The 21,768-nt window shown below is 38.7% G+C and overlaps 2 protein-coding genes across 5 annotated transcripts in view; one reads left to right on the top strand and one right to left on the bottom strand.

The window, feature by feature from the left end:
* Positions 1-11,527, bottom strand: part of AP3S1 (adaptor related protein complex 3 sigma 1 subunit) — a 32,080-nt gene extending 20,553 nt beyond the window's left edge. For 2 of the 4 annotated variants that reach the window (XM_017807333.1, XM_017807335.1), the window contains exons 1-3: positions 11,262-11,527; positions 8,633-8,724; positions 6,102-6,213 (exon numbers count right to left, since the gene is read on the bottom strand). In XM_017807333.1, coding sequence (XP_017662822.1) covers positions 6,102-6,213; positions 8,633-8,724; positions 11,262-11,330 — 273 coding nt within the window. In that variant the 5' untranslated portion in view covers positions 11,331-11,527. Of the gene's footprint in view, positions 1-6,101; positions 6,214-8,632; positions 8,725-10,029; positions 10,074-11,261 lie in introns of all 4 variants that reach the window. The other 2 variants (XM_017807334.1, XM_017807336.1) reach the window with 2 other exon arrangements.
* Positions 11,528-11,585: 58 nt separating this feature from the next.
* ATG12 (autophagy related 12) lies at positions 11,586-14,303 on the top strand. The gene is made up of 4 exons (XM_017807337.1): positions 11,586-11,798; positions 11,942-12,078; positions 13,453-13,515; positions 13,869-14,303. Exons 1-4 carry the CDS (start codon positions 11,618-11,620, stop codon positions 13,926-13,928), a joined length of 441 nt encoding a protein of 146 aa, XP_017662826.1. The 5' UTR covers positions 11,586-11,617; the 3' UTR covers positions 13,929-14,303.
* The last annotated feature ends 7,465 nt before the right edge of the window (positions 14,304-21,768 follow it).

Below are 21,768 nucleotides of genomic sequence, written 5' to 3'. Positions count from 1 at the left end.
GGGCACACTGCTGATTCATGGTCAGCTGCTGTTGGCCAGCACTCCCTGGTCCTTTTCTGCCAGGCAGCTTTCTAGCCACTCTTCCCCCAGTCTGTGGTGCTGCAGGGGAATGTTGTGGTCCAAAGGTAGGATCCAGCACTTGACCTTGGCCCATCAATCCAGCCAGTCCAGACCCCTCTGCAGAGCCTTCCTACCTTCCAGCAGATCAACATTCCCAACCAACTCAGGGTCACCTGCAAACTGGCTGAGTGAGCACTCGATCCCCTCGTCCAGATCACTGAGCCCTGGGGAACACTACTTGTGACCAGATGCCAGTAGGATGTAACTCCATTCAACACCATTTTTTGTGGATAAAGGCCTGTTTCTACAGACATGTATTTATGTCTACAGACCCAGTGAAATGGGTTTACTTGACATAAGCCATTCCCAGCTGTCTACCTGGCATATCCATAAAGATTACTTTAACATCTGAATCCCTGATTCTCAAATCCTGCTTATAATGTAAAAGAGAAGAGGATCACACCCTGCTGTTACTATTACTATTATCGATGTCCATTTTAAAGTCAAAGTACACGCATTTAGAAAAAGGACTATTATTTAATATCAAAATACAAATCTGTAATTTAAAACTAGGAACATGGAGCATATTCAGAAGCAGACTCAAGACAATAAGGTTTGCTGACAAGTTAACTAAGTAAATGAGTATGCTTCTGTTAAATTATACTGAAGCTAAGCAAAGCAGATTTTTTTTCTTAAAGAATTTGTTAATTTGTTGTGATAATAACAATCGTCGATAAAGAAGGGATGTGAGGAAACAAAAACTTATATGTTAAGCAGAACAACTACATATTTGACAACCGTGTGCAGCAAGACAAATGAGCAAAGATGTTCTCTTACTTTCCTTGTACTTTAGGAGACTGCAATTACAAGGACAGTGCTGTTTGATATTAGCTGCAAGAAGAAGTATGGAAACAGAGTGTAAATTAAATGCTTCCTCCAGTGGTTTTAGTTACAAGAGCTACCAGCTTGACACTATTTTTGAAAGAAAATATTCCTCATATATATCCCCAAGTTTGCATATGAATTCACATACTCTGACTTCAACATCTGTCTAGCTCCTTGGAAAACAAAGGAACATATTAAAAACAAAACCAACTCAGAAGTCCTAAAAAAAGCTCCCCACAGATACCTGTATTTAGTAGCAGCATGCATGCTCACGCATCAACATCACAGAAGTTTTATTTTTGTGACCTTCTTCCAGTAACTAGGGCTTCTATAACAACACTTGATTCATAGTTACAATGGCTACTTTTAAACCTTTACCTATTACACAGCAACACCATCTCATACTGAACAAACTCTCAGATCTCTGCTTGCAATGCATGACTACCAATGCACAACAACGCTTTTTAATCTAAGCGAGGAAATCAGCTGGCACTGAGTATTCTTCAGAGAGATTTTTCACTGGTTAAGGATTTCCCATGGAAACTTTGTTAACTCTCTCAATCTTCCATTCAAAATGGAGAGTTCAGAATAATGCCAGCAGTGACAACGTTTACATCTGTTATGAATAACTGGTCTTTTAAAGTGTTAGTCTGTAAGGTAAAAGAGATTTTTTTACACTAACATCCTTGGCCTATTTTAAGATGTCTTCAATTATCAAGACGGTAAATAAAATTAGAGCCACTTTCATCATAATTTTAATTGAGTCAAATGAATCGCATGCTATGGCAAGCAGTGATAGAATTTCAGTACTTTAGTAATCACTTCAGATGCTGCAGACTTGTAGATCAATAATCAAAAGAGAAAACATATCAATTGTTCTGGGACACACGTACCTTCCACACACATCAGTTCAGATGCACCTTGTAATGTTATTGGAAGGGTAACATAAATAAATGAGTCAAATAGGAGAATAAGGATGCACACACAATGAATTACTAGCTCCCCCTTGTGCTTCATTTTTGAAACTATAATCTTTTACAGTTCAAAGAAAAACTCATGCGCATCTCCATGTAAGTAAACAGAAAAAAAAGGGGAGGAGAAAAAAAAAAAAAGAAAAACCCTACACCAACAAAACACCGAATCGTTATTGGATATATACAAGCCAGGAGCGCTCTCTATTTGGCAGTATGTCAAAACATAAAACACCACCTTTACAATAAAGGGCTTGTTTTTATAATAAGTAACACAACAAAGGAATAAAAAATACATTAATATTGGGAAGATAACAAAGCTAGCAGAAAAATCAGAAAATCCAATCAATTAAATGTATCTGGGAATAGAAAATGTCAAATATCAAAAGCAAGTACAAAGGATGAACTAAAAACAACAGGGGTGAATCATATCAAGATTATCCCCTTCTTCTTCCTTAGCTAAACAGCAATGGCAAATTTGAGGACAGAATTAATCCAATCTGCCCATGATGAGTTCTCATCCCAGTCATATGCCTCTCCCTTTTTTATTTAACTAGCACAAAAAGCAGCATATCTGGACAGGATGTTTTGTCTTTAGGAACTGAGAAAAACATCTTACATGAATTGCACTTCATGCATCTTACTGAAAAACATTATTGTGCAAGACTCTACAGAAATTTTCACAGAAGACTGATCTCACAGACACTGTTGTTTGTCTTCACAGCCTCATGTCTTCAAAGTACAGCAACAGGCCAAGACACTCAGAAGTTCTTAGAGCTGACATAAGTTTTTGGGTCCATAAGATAGTTAGGTAAATGTAATGTAAAAATGTAATAGTAAATGTCCCTCAGTTTTTCCTCATGGCAGTCTACAGCTAGTTATATTTTCTTATGTATTTTATTTCCATGCACTAAAACCTTATACTTCACAGGCTAACACAAAAGAGTCTGAAATAGCTACCACTCATGACATAATTTACACTGACTCCAAAAGACTGCAAAACAAGCATAGCAGAGATGCTGACCTATCTCCCAAACCAACGAAGCAAAAAACAATAAAAAGAAAATTCTATTTATATTAAAAAAAAACAAAGTAAATGGACAAAAAATAACAACATGAATTTGCCTTATGTGTTCAAACACAGATATACAAGTTGAACACAGTATCAAATCTGAGACAGTCTATGATTTGTAAGGCATACAGCATATTCATTAAGCCCAAGTCAAGATGACTTAACTGTGAAACAGCTCTGACCTAATGGTGATACAACTGGCCTTCACAGAAGTATCTTAAGTACTACAACTTTATTGAATATTGAAACTATATGAAAATTACAACTTCATGATGAAAAGAGCTGTAGACTGTCATATGTAGCCTAATCTACTATGGATTTATTCTGTTTACAAGACAGAAAACTCTTAAGTGCTATACTGATTTCTAGGATCATATCACCAGTTTATTTTCCATCACAAACTGGTCTTCTAATATCTACTTATTTAAACAATTCATTATATGTATGATTCATAAAAAAGTCCAGATGTGTTACCTGTGTTGTCTCTGAACTACTATAAACAAAGATGTCCCAACAAAAAACAAACAAAGCTTATTTGCTTGAGTGGATGTGTATGTGTATATACTGCCAGTCTGCATTGCACATGAGGATGAGATGCAATAATAAACTTTCTGAGGGCACTTTTCCAATGTAAGATACATTTAATTCTGTTTGCTATTGCTAAGAGGATTAAACAGATACTTCTTGTGAGCCAGACTGAAAATTGAAAACGTTTAACTAATCGCTGTATACTTTACCCTATAATCGAATGGTTGAATTACCATGATTTAGGAACACTGAACAGCTACAGGTACTGTGGTGAGACTGTATGATTTATAAACAAAATCATGCAGGTTAGAAAAATAAAGTATTTATACAAATAGAAATAGCATTTTTCTTATTTCATCCTGTAGGCAATTATACTGGCATGTAATTAAACACTGGAGCATTTATGGAAAAAATGTGAAATACAAAGACTACAAGATTAAAATCTATCAAAATATTTTTGGCACAGTAAGTAATACAGTTTAGAGAAAAGTTTAAATTCTCCCTTATTCAGACAGTTTGAGGGCCATGCAACTATAGGTAGCAGTAAGCGCAAGCAATATGTTTCAACACCTAAAAGTACAATTTAGGTTACTCTGTGTATATATGAACATGCCTCTTTTCAATGTTCATAGATATTTTTGCACTTCCAAGAAAGAAGACACACTGTTCAACTCTGTACGACAAACTGCTGGGAACAGGTACCACCACTGAGTACCTTACTTGATAACTTCACACTGTTCAGACATTGCAGAATGACCAAAGACAGTATAAGAATCCGGAAAAAGTTTCCTTCCCCCCTACCCACACAGGCACCCTTCTGGATCTACTGTCCAAAAGAACAACACTGGAAAGCTGTTCTGAACACTAATAGGTGATTGTGAGAAGCTATTCAGCTCCAAGAAAGGTCTGCAGAGGGAACTGTGTTAGCCTTTGAGGCTAACAGTAAAATTATCAATAGATACATGCCCATGTCCCAGAATATCACAGATTTTACTAATGTAATAAATCTATTCTCTTGATGTGCAAGCTTTTGAAAGGTTTAACGGTAAGTGAACCATACACATATATAACTGAGACCCATTTATGTAATGACATACATCACTTCATGCTGTGAAACTATTTTTTGCCACATCCGAGTACACTAACAATCATCACTGAAATTGTTTACATGCAAGTTTTAAGCTGAAAAATTGCTGGTTTAGTCAGAGCTCTCTTGACCTGAGAGTGTTCATATTACCAGACACAATTTTTCTTACTGATACAGACATATTTAGCAGTTTAAATCATATATGAGAGCTTTGCAGAAGACATTGTATTTGAGGAGTTAGTGATGTTGAACAGCCATGTCTGCTTTACTGGGCCTGTATTTTATTAATGTAATGTATAATATATAATGTCCTTCGGAATGATAAACTGTAGCAGATCAAAGCGTGGCATGTACTGATCCTGACCAAGAAACTGTTGCATATTTAGGAGTTAGTGACACACATAACACAACATAAATAGGCACAGGTCTGTCCTGTGCTACACAAATTCCTTGGCTAAGGAATAAACTCAGCCAGTTCACTGTGACAGAGGAGCCTGCAGGCAGCTCCCACTTGGTACCAGTGATCGTGACGCTTCAGTGGCCTTGCCTGTACCTCAAAGTTCAGCAAGAAGTTCTCCTGAGAAAATCCTTTAGGAAGAGTTGTTTTCCTGGGAGGAAATTACATAATTGCTCAAAGGTCCGGAAAAGGAAGAGCTTCTCTCCATGCACAGGATCTGCTCAGCAAAGCACACCATTGGAAAATCCACCTGGGCTCCGCTGTGTGCTTGCTACCTGAGCACAGAATCCCCAGCATCTGAAGGTGTGTAAGATTTACTATCTACATTCATCTTATTCTGTTCCATCAAGCAGTTATTAAGCCATCGGTATCATTGAGCCTTTCTTAGTGAGATACAGAAAGAACCTGTATGAGCCCTCTTTTCCTGACCAACCCCCACTACCCACTTCAAGCCCCCGGTGCAGAACATACATCTAGGGGATCATTTGCACTCTCTTTCCAAGGTGTATCTGCAAAAACCTCATAAGCCACAAGGAAAGTTTCATCCAAAGACGTTTTTGGATGTGTTTATCCGTTATACATTTGTACTGAATATTTACCTATCTATTTATCTATCTGTGCGTGTGTGTGTCTCTGACTGTGTATATATAAACACATATACATATGGGGCTTTATGTATCAAGGTTCTCATAGTCTACACTTGTCTAGCAAATGTTTGATCTGCACCATTTTTACCTGTAGCCAAAACAAGGCCTTGAAAAGCTAAGGTAATAAATAGCTCCTGATTGTGTTCAGCAGGTTCCAAAGTTTTCTTACTTTCTCATCAACCTGGAAAACACCTTTTTCAACACCCGGAAATCTGCAAATAATCTAAAAGTAATACTCAGCACTTCAGGTATGGTTTAAGTGTGAAAGTGACCTTCACTTCCAAATATTACAAAAAAAGGCATGGCTAAATATTTAAGTTCTAAGGTACTTCAAAGCTGAATTCCACCTACTAAGAAAAAAAAACCAAAACCACAAAGCAGCAAAAAACCTTACTTGTATGAGGTCTAAAATACCCAGCTCACTTTCTGAAGAATCCACACAGAAGACAAAGTACAAGGTGGCATAGTGTCGATAAATTAGTTTGTTATCAGATCCACCTATTAATCTAAACAGGAAAGAAAAAAGGAAAGCTGAGTTAGCATCTCAGGATAAGCTGGGCAAATCCTCACAGTTATTTCAGTTAACAGAAGTCCTATTGTTAAAGCCTGGACCATTCCCAAGTCCAACTACATCACAACTACTTTTATTTTGTGATATAATTCCAAACGACAGTTACATTTACCACACAAACACAGCTATTGTTACCCATATGGATAACATAAATATAAGAACCTTTTTATTAAAATCAATTCATGCAGATCATAAACAGGTATTAAACGGACTTCCATTCCACACTAGCAGGCACTGTCCAATGATTAATCTGCTTTACAGATTAACAGAGTGTATGCCTATGAATCCTTCCCTACCCTTCTCAGAGGAGCATCAACAGAAAAAGAAAACTATAATGGAGATTGGCATTTGGATTACAGAAAAAGCCTTAAACTAGGTTTATGATCAACTTAATAACCAAGAACATGTAACACTTGTGCTATAAAATGTTTCATAAGAAATAAGACTGTACTACAACCAATATTTTATGATGCAATGTTACAGCCACAGAAACAATTATGTTTTTATGGACTCACTAACTGTCAAGTCACTGAACAAGAAGAGGTCTTAAGGGTTATGTTCTTCCACTCTTCTGCTACAGCCTTCCCAAAAAAGGCACTTAAATAGGAGATCCACACCAGTTCACTGACATTTGTTTTGAGCTGTATGAGGCCTGGTCATATAGAAATGAAAACATTTTTAGGCTGAACCTACATGGCCATGAACATCATAATTACTCCTTAATTCTGTACCAGAAATGAATCACTGGTACCATAACTCATCCCTTTACTTTCTGTCACTATCATAGGGAAAGAATACAAATAAATAAATAAAAATAAAATAAAAAGAGCAATAAATCTTACAGATATTTTTGCTTAAGCATATTAATGCTTGGCAGGGAGTGGGAGTGGGGGCAATGAAGGGAAGGGAAACCCTTCATTCCTGAAGAGCAGAAACTATGTTTACTTATCAGACAAAAATATTACAAATTATAAATAGAGAAGTGGAAAGAAATGGCAACTAAAGTTTCCTCTTTTATGACTTATTTACCCAATTCTTTCATATACTTCAGTACACACAGTTCTACATACAAACTGTTGCAGCCTCTGGGTAAACTGCAAACTATAAAGTGATCCCTGTCCCCATAGAAAAAAAAAAAAACAAACTGAAAAAATATACTGAAATTGTAACCTTAGAATTGAGCAGTAGGAGGAAAGCCAGACCTGTGTTCTGTCTTAGTTTATTTTTGTTGAGCAGCTATGATTTTTTTAAAAAGCTCCAAATGGCTTCTTTCACTTACAGAATTCAAGCCAGCATGTTTCCAACTTGAAATCATCTCCAAGAACCTAATGATAGAGTCACCATATCAATGACTGAATAGTTAGGAAAGAACAATTTCAATTTAAAATATAGTGATAAAAAAAAACTAGAATCATCTTGATCAAGAAAAAAGACATCATAGCTGACATGCTACAGCTAAGCATCCAACTGACTCCGCACACAGAAAATCTAGGCATCAGCTGACTAACTTTTAGTAACCATAAATTTCCATAACCAGAATATTTAACAGACTATGATAATGTCTGTCACACACTGGAGATCATAAGCTTTCTCCACCAATTGTGACCCGTTTTCCTAGAAGGTGGCTTTTAAACTATTTACTCTTGATGATTAATAAATAACTCAAAATAAAATATATCCTCATTTCAGAATTTCTTCACTTCGACTAAAGCAAGACCACTTTCAAAAAACCACCTAGATGATTCAAGAAGGAATATTTAGTGTCTTCTTCTAGAGACAGAACATATAAGTCTGGCTTTCCTCCTAGCTTGCTTTTCCTATATTAATTAAAAGTCTTGGTTGAAATTGTACTAGTTAACACACAGAAAACCTACTTTTTTTCTTCCTGGTTTATATAGCAAGCCCAAACACTGATAAAAAGGCTAAGGAACCCTACTATCAGAGGCTGTCCACTCAAATTTTAGGAGTTCAAGCCAAATCGCCAGATCCAAAATATTTTCATTTTCTCAGTGGGTATGGCAAAGGCCAATGCCTCTTAAAATGAGACCAGAAATCTCTAGCTTGATTATAGGGAAACATCACCTATTTGTTCCTTCCCCATCTTTGTGTCTGAAACAATCACGGCACTAGATACAGCACTAGAAAAAGAGTATTTTTATTGCCTAACACATTTGGATACATATACCTATGCTTCAGTTACTAAAGAAGATGTACAGCTGGTGCATCAGTCTTGGTGTATTAAAAAATGTGACATGGCATTTACATTACAGCTGTAAAAAGTTATATTACAATCAGCAGTAATAATACTTGAAAGCCAGTAAGTATTGGGTATTTATTTCAAACTTGATACTTACAGTCCTCCTTCTAGAAAATTACAGACATTTTCATCACGTTTCGATACTAAATGGAAAGTTTCTCTGATAATTTGTTGCTGTGTATCTTCACTCTAAGAAAAAAAACATACTTTGCTAAAAAGGATTGACAAGGCACAGCACACGCGGCTAATAAACAGAGCACAAAGTGTATCAGCAGCTTCAAACTATCTACCCCTGAAAGTTCAAATCTGCCAGTTAACAAGTTGCATATTGCTTTTGTCATTTCAACACCAAAAGCCATAGTTACAACCTGCAGAAGAATGTATTACTGAGAAACAACTGTGGAAAAGTGATTGTTTTTAAGAAACTTCCTTAAAAAATTCATCAAAAAGTAGTTTCTTCAAGTAAAATGGAAGCCTTCTCAAGTATTCTGAATTTTTTGTATCTCAGTCTAAGCAGCTACAGACATGCTTTGAAACTACTTTCGTCCATAAACAGAGAGGAAAACAACTTTTCCAAAGCTTGAAGGGCATGGGGAAGTGAAAAATTCCACAATATGTAACTCTTTCCGAAGTAGCTTAAAATACAAGGGCATCATGAAAAATAGGTTCTCCTAAGCCATGAACTTAACTGTCAACAAATCAGAAACATCACTTCTAAGTCTGAGTTGTTCTGACTCTTCAGAAAGTTATTTTTAACTTTGAAATTACAGCCACATGTCTATATTTTGAAAGATAAAATGACGGTACATGTACCTTCCTACTTAACTGCCATAAATTATTATTTTGCTACCTAACTGCAAAATATTATTAACTTAATATCATGCAGTTTCCATTCTCACATATATCAGGTAAAAGAGTTAGACATGTTTTATAAGTTTTGGTATCATGAAGCAAACAAATACTTCTTTCACAGATCTGACCAAATAAATCTGTCTAGAAAGCAGGAGACACTTCCACTTGTTGTAAAAAAGTTGAGATTTGCCTCCAATACTGGTTCAATTAACACTAAAGAATGCACAAGTTTAAAAGAGCCATAAATAAATATGTCTTATTGAAATCACACACAAAAACATCAACAAGACAATTGTACCTGTTTCTGTGCACCACAAAGCTTTAGGGAAATCATTTAATCCCATAATCTCTTAATTTCATTTGCTATTCACATTTTCAAAATTTCAAAGCATTCTGTTTATACAGACACGTTACCCTACTCTAAGCATTGAGAATTTGTTCAAAGCCCATTTATGAAAGTAATAGAGCAGAATGGTTTTACAAGAAAAATCTAGTATCCTCTGGCCATTTATTCCTCTCTTCCCCTGCTTCTTCTCCCTTCCTGGACTCCTGTGTACACAACAGTAACAAAAGACAGAAAGAGGTAATTGCATTCGAATGAAAATGAGAATGGAAATAATTTACATATTAATACAAGTTTACCTTTCCAAAGCCTTTCATCTGTGAATTTAATTGTTAGCTGCACATTGGTGGGGGGGGTGAGAAAGAAGAAAGAAAAGGGGGAAAAAAGAAATTTATTAAGTTACTGTAGCTCTGCAATTAAAGTTATCAAGAACAGAGCAGGGACACAAGAGAATGCTTATCTTTATGTGCAGGTGAGAATATTCCATTCTAATTTTTAAATTAGAAATGGAAAACTAAAGACATCTACTTGGCAACTCAGAAAAAAGAAAATAAGTTCACAAAGCTCTATTAAAATTTCCCAGTATTGGTTAAGAAGGGATCAAATTCAGTCATTAATAGGAATGACCTGTATCAGTTCCTCTCCTTCAATTCAAAGACTGTGTAAACTGAAGTGTGACAGTCATCATTTCTGCTCTGAGGTGCAGAAGTAAGATCCATCTGTTACAAAAAACTGTGACTTCTGCAATAGCCAGAATTGCAAGAAAGTGGCCGCAAATCCAAGTAAGTAATTGCACTACTGATAAATAATAATTTGCTTATATAACTCTTAGAAGCACCAGTTGTTCTCTTGCGTTTCAATGATCAAGGTCAGACCACGCAGATTTTAGCCTATCTGCGGGGAAATACAGAATGCTCAAAACACTACCTTAAAATCTCTTATCCTTGAACTAAATCTCTTTTCCTTGAACTAAATCAACAGTTTCCACATTGTTTCTCAGTTCCCTGAGGCTGCACTTTCTTTTTATTCAGATCAAGTGCTTTGTGCTGTATTTTCAGAGCTGCTCTGCTACTTACTTTCTCCCATGCAGAAGAATATTATTTTCTATTTTACCACATTTTCATGTCAACTGTATTATTACAGCACACTGAGAGTTTCCAAAGGAAAAGGTTCTGCCTCCTGAACCTGTGAGTCCCAATAAACTCATCTCAGAGGTTCTGAGCCCTCTGCAACAGCACAATCCTACAGCACATCAGGCTGAAAACACAGCCGCGCTCAGAACAGCAGCTCAGAGCCAGGTCTGCGGCCTCCTTCACCTTTAGAGCTACTGAAGGGCAATTCCCAGTGGGAACACCATAGGCTAGGGGAACAGCTTTCCTCGAAGCCTCGTTCAGCCGGTCTCAGCACCTCCACTTCCCCATGGCGCTGCCCCGGGCCCAGCGCAGCCGGCAGGGCCGGGCCGGCCCAGGTGTCCCGGTGTGCGATCCCTGCCCGCCCCGCGCTGCCCGGCCCTGCCCGGCCCTGCCCGTACATAGCGCTGGTAGAACTTGGAGAGCCGCGGCTTGCCGTGGTTGTTGAAGATGAGGATGGCTTTGATCATGGTGGGGCGGTGGCGGCGGGGGCCAGGCCTGCTGCGCAGTGCTGTGTCCCCCTCCCTTCCTATTCCTCCTCCTCCTCTCCTTCCTTCTTTTTTTCCTCCTCCTTCCTCTTCCTCTTCCCACGTCTCCGTGGGGGGTCGCGCGCACACCACGTGCTGAGCGGGGCGCGGCCGCTGCCGGCGGGACGGCTCGCGCCGCACGTGACGCGCCCGGCGTGCCCACGTGACGGGAAAGGCGGTGGCGTGTCGTCACTTCCCGCCGCCCGCGGAGGCGGAGCTGCGGCTCCATCATGGCGGAAGCGGAGGAGCAGCAGCAGCAGCCGCAGCCCGCCGCGCCGCAGAGCGGCGGCCGCAGTGACGGCGGGGAGGAGGCCGCGGAGGGCGGAGCGGCGGCGGGGGCCGCCGAGCCGGGGCCGCCCGCGGCCGGGTCGCCGGGCACCGAGGAGCCCGCGGGCGACGCGAAGAAGAAAAGTAATGGGGCGGGGGGGCTGCCGGCGGGGCGGGCGCGCGCGGTGACGGGCGGTCGCGCCAGCCAATAGGCGACGGGGGGCGGGCGGAGCGGGCCAATGGGTGGTGTTGGGGGCGGGCCCTGGTCTGACGCCCCTTCCCCGCAGTTGACGTGCTGCTGAAGGCCGTGGGCGACACCCCCATCATGAAGACCAAGAAGTGGGCGGTGGAGCGGACCCGCACCATCCAGGGCCTCGTGGACTTCATCAAGAAGTTCCTCAAGCTGATGGCCTCCGAGCAACTGGTACGGGCGGGCGCCGGGCGGGAGCTGTCATACCTTGCAGGGACACTGTTGGAATTCCAGGTTGCAGCTTCCAGCGGGAAGCTTTTAGGAGGCACACCAGGAGAACTATCCCAAGTGTAGCACTGAGGGGAGCTGTGGCAGTGCAGCTTGGGTGTGCTCAGCTTCTGCCGGGCAGAGTTGTGTGGCCGCTGGGCAGTGCTGCGTCTCAGGGAAACATTTTCTGTGCACACTGCACCTGTGGAAGTTGGGTACACGGATGTGGTGTTTGGGAAAAAGTCCAAAGTGTTTGGGATTGACCTTCTGAATATGAATAGATGTTTCCTTCAGAACTTACATCTCAAACAGTTTAGTTACTGTCATAGGACGATTTGTCTTTTCAAATGGGTAGCTGGGAAGTGCTCACAGTTGGGCAGCAGATTGCCTGTATTATTTATGGGTCACCTCCCTTGGAACCCTTCACAAGCCCAGGTTACCTTGTGATAATGTTGGAAGAGCTGGAAATACAATTGCACAACTTTTGTTGTTTTACTCTTAACATTTATAAACTTCAAAGTTTTAATTTAAGATATGAGGTTAAAACTAGATTCATTAAAGTAGCCAACTAAAGTGTAAATGAAATCATTCTGTTCTTAGTCTGCAGACTCTTATTTAAGTATATAGCCATAAAGGATTTCACTAGCCTTCTCTTTCACCTGGAAGTCTTGCTGGGTTTCCCTTTCTGAGGGCTTAGTATCTCAGAGAAAAGTGATAGTTCAGGAATTAACTGTTCATGGATATTCTCAACAATTTGATTCAGTAACTGTGATCTCATTTCTCAGGGGAAAAAAAAAAAAGGAGTACATAGCCTTCCTGTGTGGTTTCAGGAGCAAAGCCATAGGAATTTTATAGCGGTTATTTGGGAATAGCACATGAGGCCTCACTACCCATTGCTATCTCACACTGCAGAGGACCTTTCTGACACTGTGGAGTCACTACTATATGTGTAAATGCATTTGGAGTAGGAAGTGAGAAGGATGACCTGAAAAAAGAATAAAATAATTCTAATTGAGCAAATCTGGAATAGTGTGAATGGTTTGGATGCTTGAAATAGGAGTAAGAACTAAGCCAATGAGTTCACTTTGTGCTTCTGTATGGGAGGGTTATGGGTCAACTTGCAGGAAAAGGAAGTCAGCATGCTTACTTTGACTTGATCTGGTTGGCCAGACAGAGGTGACTCCTGGAAGTCACATTGCCCCTCCACACTGAAGTGAAGATACTAATTGGTAGTGTTCTGGTGTGCGCTGTAAAGGTTGTAAAAGAATACAGAATGTTTCTTCTGTATTCCCTCTGAGATGTATGTGAGATCTCCATCTCTTCTCTTTTGTTTTGTTGCAGTTCATATATGTAAACCAGTCTTTTGCTCCATCTCCAGACCAAGAAGTTGGGACCCTCTATGAGGTGACTTTCATCTTAAATAGCCTTTCTAAATATGTTCAGCAGGATTTGTCTGTATACTTCTGGCACTTGAAATCTGTTACTGCCCTTAGCAGTAATAGTTTGCATTTAATATAGTGTAGTTGATATTCACAGATCTGTATGAATGCAATCTAAAAGAGATGTGGCTTCACACAGCCTCTGGAAATGCATTCTTTCACATGCAGTATGTTGTCATGCCTACTGTTATGATGGAGAACTTTCTTACCAGTAACAATATTCCATGACATGTTTTACCTGATGGGAGGGGTTTTGCTTCATATATATGCTAGCCCATGAATAAATGTAACAGCTCATGTTTTTGTGTTTTCTTGCAGTGTTTTGGAAGTGATGGCAAGCTAGTACTGCATTATTGCAAAACTCAGGCATGGGGATGAACAACAGGCAATAGAGTTGTTCAGATGTTCTCTTCAAAAATGGAAAAAGGACTGTCTTAAACTCAACCTGTAAACACATGGCAAGAAGGATTTTTGTGTTTATGGCTGTGCCTGTATGGTGCAGGTGAATAGCATAAGCAAAGAGCTGCCTAGGCTGTCTGATCATGTGGCTTCTTTCTGATGTGCATCTGAGGTGCAGAAAAAACACCTGCAATCTGTAGAGTAGAGCCAGCTCTCTTGCTGCTGACTTCTTAATTGCTGTATCTGAAGGGAAGCTATTTCAGTTGTCTGGAGGACTGGCTGGATGCCTCTGTCTGTATGCTGTACTGAAGATAAAAGTACCTTTTTTATTAAAAGTGATGTCTGTTGTACATATGGCCTGGGATTCAGTTTGCTTCTGACATGTGTGTCTGTTTTGTGCGTTCTGAATATGCATTATCTCATGTCATTGCAAGACAGTATTTTGATTTTTTTTTCTCATGATGTGTAGGTATTGGTATACAGTCTAACTGCTTCACTCTGTGCCTTCATACTGCTGGTAGTGTCAGCACCTTATCTACATGGCACAGGATAAGAATAGGCCTCAAAATACTTTCCTCCCACACAAATTGTGTAGTGATTTATTGAAGCCTGAATGCTTCAGCAGCTGTCAAGGTGTTTCTTCTGATACTGTTTAATGACTTGCATCTTTAGTTAAATGATGCAACTAGCTATTGCATCTTCAGTTCACGGACAAATAGACATGAGGTGCTAAAAACCCACTCTATATATTCTCATTTTGATTGATGTAATTTTCGTGTTTCACCAGATGCATGGTCCACCAACGAAACAGAATGTACTTTACATCCTTTTGCTAAGTCATGACAAAGAGGGGTGGTTTGGGGTTTGTGTCATCATGGAGAGGTCTTGGTACCTTGACTAAGGTACTGACCTTTGCTTTTGTTTGTTGGAGGGTTTGGGTATGAGAGATGGGGGTTTTGTGGGTTTATTTTAAATATCTGTATTATAGTCTTTAATGTTTGTTTAAGCTGAACTAAATGAAATGTTAGTTGTTTTCTTGCATAATGTTCTTATGGTGGATGAGTTTTGGTCCCTGACATAATCCAATTCTTCAGCATGTACAGACAAAACAGCCTGTTCCAGTTTAAAGGGTGTTTTTACAGTAGTCTTGAACTGTTCACTGCTATTTCATACATAACTGGCTCTTATGTGGCTCTGCAACCTGTGTATTGGATTTTTTCCACCCTCAGAGGACTTGGGGAGAACTAATACTCAGCTTACCTTCCCGATGTTGCTGCAGTTTGCGTGCAGCATGCCATGTGTGCCACAGTTACACAGACACATGCCCTGAATCCTTGCTGTGTGAATAGCTCAATATATTTTACCATGCTTTAGGTGAAAAACCTGGATTCACTGGGTTAAGCTAACAAGGCAGAATTGGCTGTAGACTTAAAACTTCAAATAATCCATACTTTTGCTTGCTCATCACCTGGATCTCATGAATCTCCATCTATTTAAGAGAATTATTGCAGAGGTAAGCACTCTGATTCTGCCTTGTGGAGGAAATTGCCTGCTCGGGTACTGTAAGGCCAGCACAACCTTGCCAGCCACTAGAGGGTACACAAGGACAAAGGTATTTGCATCGTTTTTCCTAGATTTTTTTGTTTCAATCTTTTTCGTAGCATGTACACTTGCTGTCCTTACAAATACAAGTAGTCTGTTCTCCCATATGTTTACCTAAGATAAGCTACTAGTCTGGTTCTCTTTGAAGAATGTTCTGTTGGTACCTTTCACCTCACTTGATCTTAACAAATGAAACTACTGATAAACTGCAAATGTACTCTTCAGAAGTGATGCAACAAGGTTGGTTTGTGTGTGTGTATTTGGTTGGTTGGTTTGTGTGTATCTAGGGAGGTTGTGTTTTGGTTTGGTTTTAAAATAATAAAAACACATTAAGATCTTGAAATGAAGAAGAACTGTATGTCATTGTATCATGCCAGCTAAAGGTAGAACATTGTGATTTATGTTGAATCTATAGATGATTTTTATTCTCTGAAGTTGAATAAAAAAAAATCGTTTACCAGAATTCCTTGAAATGTCATAGTCCAGTAATGTGAAAGCCACAGTAATGGTTTGGATTTTTGGACCTGAATAACTTACTCATGAAGATTTGAATTATTCATTTATTTAAGATTCGTCTTGTTCCTCAAGTAATACTTATTTATTACTGTTTGCTCCAGCATTTTTTCTGCTCTTAATTTTTCTCCAATCCCAACTAATTGTTTCTTTGCCCCTAGTTTACCAGTATACAGTGTCTAATCCAGCTCTTGCTTTCTGTTTCCTCAATGCTCTTAAGTGGCTGTCTTTATTCTGTTCCTTCTAATGACTGCCAGTTTCACTTCTACTAATTTCCCCCGTCTAAATTCTGTACCTTCTTTACAGAGACAGTCCTGCTTTTTGCCACTTTTCTGTGTAGTTTTGTACCTTCTTTCATTGGGGAGGTAGTCAGTGCTTGTTTATCTCTGGTAGCTCTTTAAGGACCGTGGGCTCGCTCTGCCTGGACTTGGGGTGTGACTGTTTTAAGTGGCAGAAACTTTTCCTTGTTCATAATTTTAAATAACAGAATAGACTGCAAATATGTCAAGTAGATAATGTCTTGAGTGAACAAATAAGTGATTCCCAGTAAGTTGCTTGTAGAATTTGCAAAAGACAACAGTTGCAAAATATATGTTCAATCTCACCTTTTAAAAAGTGACATTATAGCATCTAAAATCACAGATGATCCTGAAATTCTTATATCTTTAAAAATAGTATTTCCAGTAAATTGGAAACATGAAAATCTAAAGTAGAACATGAACTGTATCTAGTATGAGCAAAAGTGGTGACTATCCTTTAAGTGATCTCAATTGCTAGAGTGGGAGAAAAATGATATCAAAGTAAGGGCTGACTCTCGGACAAGTCTGTGAGAGTTGTACAAGACAAAAAGAGTGTAGATTTACTCAGTATTGTGTTCCACCCAAAGATGCTACAGCACTGAACTGCCAATATTTGTAATGTAGTTTAATTCACTTGATTTTCTGTAATTGAATTAACAGAAAGGGCAAATTGAGAATATTCAGTAAATAGATTAATTTTTAAAGACTGAGAAGTAAATAAAGTATTGTAGAAGAAAATTTTATACTGTTTTTAGCAAAGACTTCACAACATCCTGATACTAAACAACAGTGTTATGCAAAATTCAGTTATCCCGTTTCAAGTTAATAATCACCAGGTTCAAACCCTTTAAACTGGGAGGCATTATTTATGTGTACTATTGTAATGGTTTAGAGACTAGCATTAATTACAAAATTGTAATTTGTAGCTTGAACTAAAAAGCACATGGAAAATGTGAAGGAGCCAAATGAAACTAAAGTTACCTCAGGAATGAAATGATAAAATACATATGTCACCTATGTACATACTGAGCAAATGTCATCTTTCAAGTCTCCAAAAACTACTGCTAAGACTTTAACAGAGGATATGTCTGTGTTAATTAACCCCACAACATAATCTTGAATGTACTCATCTACAGTAAATTCAAGGTTGTGGGTTGGAAATTCACACATCCATTCTTCAAACTCCTTCTCAACTCCAAAGTGGCTTCCGTTAACCCATTCTTGCTGTTCATGCTCATTTTGCAGATCAAATTCTGCCATTTTTTGCACAAGTTTTTGGCTTATGTTGTTCTTGACCACCCTGAAGTCAGTGTTACTGTTCAGGGATGTTGTACAAAGATTTTTCAAGGCATTATCATACTACATTTTCATCCTGAAGATGAGAGAAAAAAGGTGCAAAAATGCCTTGATTTCATGATGATTATGACTATTACAAGCTTGTATAAAATGCAACATGCATTAAAAGATAAGAAGTGTTTTCAGCCTAGTTTTGTATTGGATCATCAAGAGAGGAAAAACACTTGACAAGAAAACATGTAAAATGTGTTTCTAATTTGCAGAGACCATGCTTCAGCTTTGCTAGCACCATATTTAATGTTCCAAGGCTAAACATTGTAAAAATTTACATATTTTTCTTGTCCCTGTTTTGCTCTTGCTTCAATAGCCATAATGCCATGAGATGTCAGGTGCATCTCACTGTATTTTAGTCAGAAGTCTTTTGAAGCTGAAATATCTAGAGACAAAAACTCATTTAGAGATTGTTTCATCCTAAAATGGAAGGTTAAGAAAGGTTGAATGAATCAGCTATTGACTAAGGAGAGACCAAAATAAGTATGTTAAAGGCTTAATGTCAAGCCTGTCACACTACATCCATGTCACTAGACTTGGTAGTGCCAGATTTTCTGGGGCACTGTGACTCAGTCATCTGTACAGTTAGTTGTTAGAACAGTTGCTGGCACAGATTTTGGCCTGTGCACAGTTCAAGAGTTGGCAAGGTACCACTTCTGGTGGGCACTTTGGACGTGATCAGCCTGCTGTGGAGCTTAAAAGGTAAATAATGTGGATGTGAACTGTCCTTTGCAAGCTGGTCTCTGTGCCAGGGATCAGTCCTTGGGGTACTTGTTGCTAGGTAGACGGTGCTGATTTCAGATGGGATATGATCCCTGCTATACACATTGAGAAAAATTAAACTTTGGGAAGAAAAACAATTGTCACTCTTAAAACTTCAAGAGCAATCTAGGAACTTTTTTTGAATGGTTCTCCAGTTTTCTTCCATGCAATTGTCTCTAAATGCCTACCAATAGCTACATTCTACAATGTTTTTTGTTGAGGATGCAGATTATAGGTGGTGATGAAGTACTACCTGTACATCTCAATTCACTCATACTTTTCTTTATGAAAAGTGGATGATGAACATTATTTAATAAAATTTTAAAAAAAGTGCAAGAGTCTTAGTCACCTTGCTTTGTATCATCCTATGGAATAATTCCACATGCAAATTATTTATATATGTCTGTATATCAATTAGACTTGAGACAATACAGTGTTAAAATATAATTCCATTGAGGGCCTAATCTTAAAAAAATGGAGGTCGGAGTTACATATTCCAATTGCAAAAATCCATTGCAAGTATATGACATGAAAGCAAACAAAAATGTCTTTCCCTCAAACTCAGTTTGGTAACAGAACTAATAACCCTAGCAACTCTTGGGAACTAAAACGTTTTAAGAGCCCTTCCACTCTGAAACAGGAAACCTCAAAGGAAAAAAGGGCTCCAAACAGAACTATACAATAAATATTGCCAATGCAGTGAAGGCTAGCCAGCACTTTAAATTTCTCATATAAATATCACAAATTGAAAGAAACAGTAACTTATTTTCAAGTGTTTTTCTCATGGAGAAAAATGTCAATATTTTATATTTTATTTATAGCTGTGCATTGTGCACTAATGTCCCACCAAAAGTGAATCAAACTGATTTCTTCCAAGAGTCCTTTCTGTGCTGTGTGGTTTAATACTTTGCAGCTCTTCACTGCATTGTTTGGTTTGTTGTTTTTTATTTTTTTACTTCAGCAGTGCACATGCCATTTAGTAGTTGTAGGTATTTTCAGTGCATGGCATGAGTTTGTATGTGGTGTCCTCATTTCAGTCATGGATTACTGCATGTTTTTAGTCTGATGGTGTTTCACTGCATGCTATTTGATACGGTTTGTTCTCAAGCTTTTCTTGAGAATTGCTGTGCGTGCAGCAGCTTCTCATGCAAGATCTGTAAAGTGCTGAGGGATCAGTCTCACTTTCCAGGTTATGTGACTGAGGAACAGCTGCACTGCTACATTGAATTGTGACTACGCAGAGTCATGTGGCCCCAAACCTTGCAATACAGTGGCTGATCCAGATTTTCTCTTTGAAAAAACGTCCCTACAATCATAAAAAAACTTAGGTGAATGGAGACTAAATAAAGGAATGATTCAGTAAAAGGGTAAAAGCCACTCTATCTGGAGGAGGAGACTTAAATACTCATTATTGGATTGAAGTGCTATTATCTGGCCAGGCTAACAGACCAAAGAGACACGGCATAGTTGCTTGCCGCAAGAGTCTGGTCATTCAGAGACTTTGGATCCCACCTTCAACCAGCCCACAACTTTTGTTTGGAATTACAAGATGTATAATAAAGTCTTCAGTCACAAGCTACATGTTTGGGCCCAATACATGGTGCAAAGTTTTTAATGATAGGGTTCATTAATTCCATCAATCTTAATTGAAGATTTTCCTCAATAAAGCATGAGAAAAACCTGGTTTTTCTCCTCTCCAATACGAGATGATGTGCCAGTATGTGTTTGGGTGCTTCACCTGGGAAGTCTGTCTTGGGGTTAGATGTCATGCCCAATGATTGCTAGATCTGCTTACACCTGTCTTCTGGGTAACGGTGGGGTGGTTTGGCATTTGTACATAAAGCAAAGGTTTTGTAGTTAAAGCTCAAACTCCCATTTTCCAAGACAAGGTTTTAATAGGACAGTTAAGAAATACCTGCAATAGTTAATTTCTACAGGGCTAACAGTATATGATTTCCAGCAATAAAAGTGCATAAAATCCTACAAACTCCTTTATAATGTGAAAACAAGTTCCATGTCGTGTGGATTACAATGCTCTCTTCTTATTTTACATTTTCAGTGACTGCTGTATGTGCTCAGATCCTTGTGCCATTTCTGTCGATAGGTTATTAGCAAAAACAAAAGCTGGAGAGACATGAATATTGTTCCTTTTGGTGTTCATGCAGTCAAGTAATCAACTCCTATAGAAGTTTTGAGAATCAACAGTAATGTTGAATGATTCAAAATGAAAATCTAAACACTTTTGAATAGGAGTAAATAACAGTTTCTGTTACTACTAGAGAAGTTTGATGTTTTGGTAATCAAGGAAAAAACTTTGACAAATAGTACAGAAGTATAGATGAGCTGTAGTAAACAGCATCAGTTTGAAACTGCAATAAGCAGATCCAGCCTGCTCCCTTAGTTGTAACAGCAGAAGATATAAAATGTCCTTTTGCTTTTACAAGTGGTATTTGACAGCATCACTAATGATCCCATCAATGTTGTGGCAAAGGAATTGAAGTACTGAGGCTTCAGGGATTAACAGGAGAGGCATAATTCTCTTTTTCCCCCTGGATCTATGTACCAGGGAAATAGCACCAAGCACATAAGCAGGGATATATTATAACTCCTGAAAAATAATTTACATCAGAATAACAGAATAAAAAAAATATTTGAAAATGTACCTCACGGTTCATTTCATTTCATTTCATTTTGGTGATCCTTACAACAACTTACTCTTGTAAGACATTTTATTCCTTTTGAGTGGTGCTTCTGACAACCACCACAATAATATGAATTCTGCCTTTGAAAAAAATTACATAGGATGTTTCACACTAATTCTAACTCTTGGCAAAAAAAGCAGTTTTAATGGTGCTGTATGGGACTACTCAGGCAAGTACTGAAAAAGGGTGCTACTTGCCAATACAATGTTTTGACACCACCAACCACTAGCTAAATTAGACCTGAGGCAAATTTCACTAAGAAATAAAGGAATCATTCTTAACTGTGGCTTTGAACAAGTGACCAAGGGAGGTGATGCATTTCTTCATTACATGCATTTGTCCCAGGAAGACTGGATGTTTCCTCCTTTAACCACACATTAGCTGCTGAGATCAATGCCAGGGTATCCTGGTTGCTTTTCAGAGATTTTGGGTAGTCTTAGGTTCTCTCAGACCTTTAAAAATTTGCTTGAAATCATCACAGTTGTCTTTCTTTCTCTCTCCCTCTCTCACACACACACATATAAGGTGGGGTCTGATTTCTGTGTGCCCGGAGAGGTCCTTGAGTGATAGCTGACAGTGGACTTATTCAGTACA

Source organism: Lepidothrix coronata, unplaced genomic scaffold (genome assembly GCF_001604755.1).
Source record: "Lepidothrix coronata isolate B3197 unplaced genomic scaffold, Lepidothrix_coronata-1.0 Scaffold18, whole genome shotgun sequence".
Taxonomy (NCBI): domain Eukaryota; kingdom Metazoa; phylum Chordata; class Aves; order Passeriformes; family Pipridae; genus Lepidothrix; species Lepidothrix coronata.
This window is presented reverse-complemented; position numbering and strand designations above follow the sequence as displayed.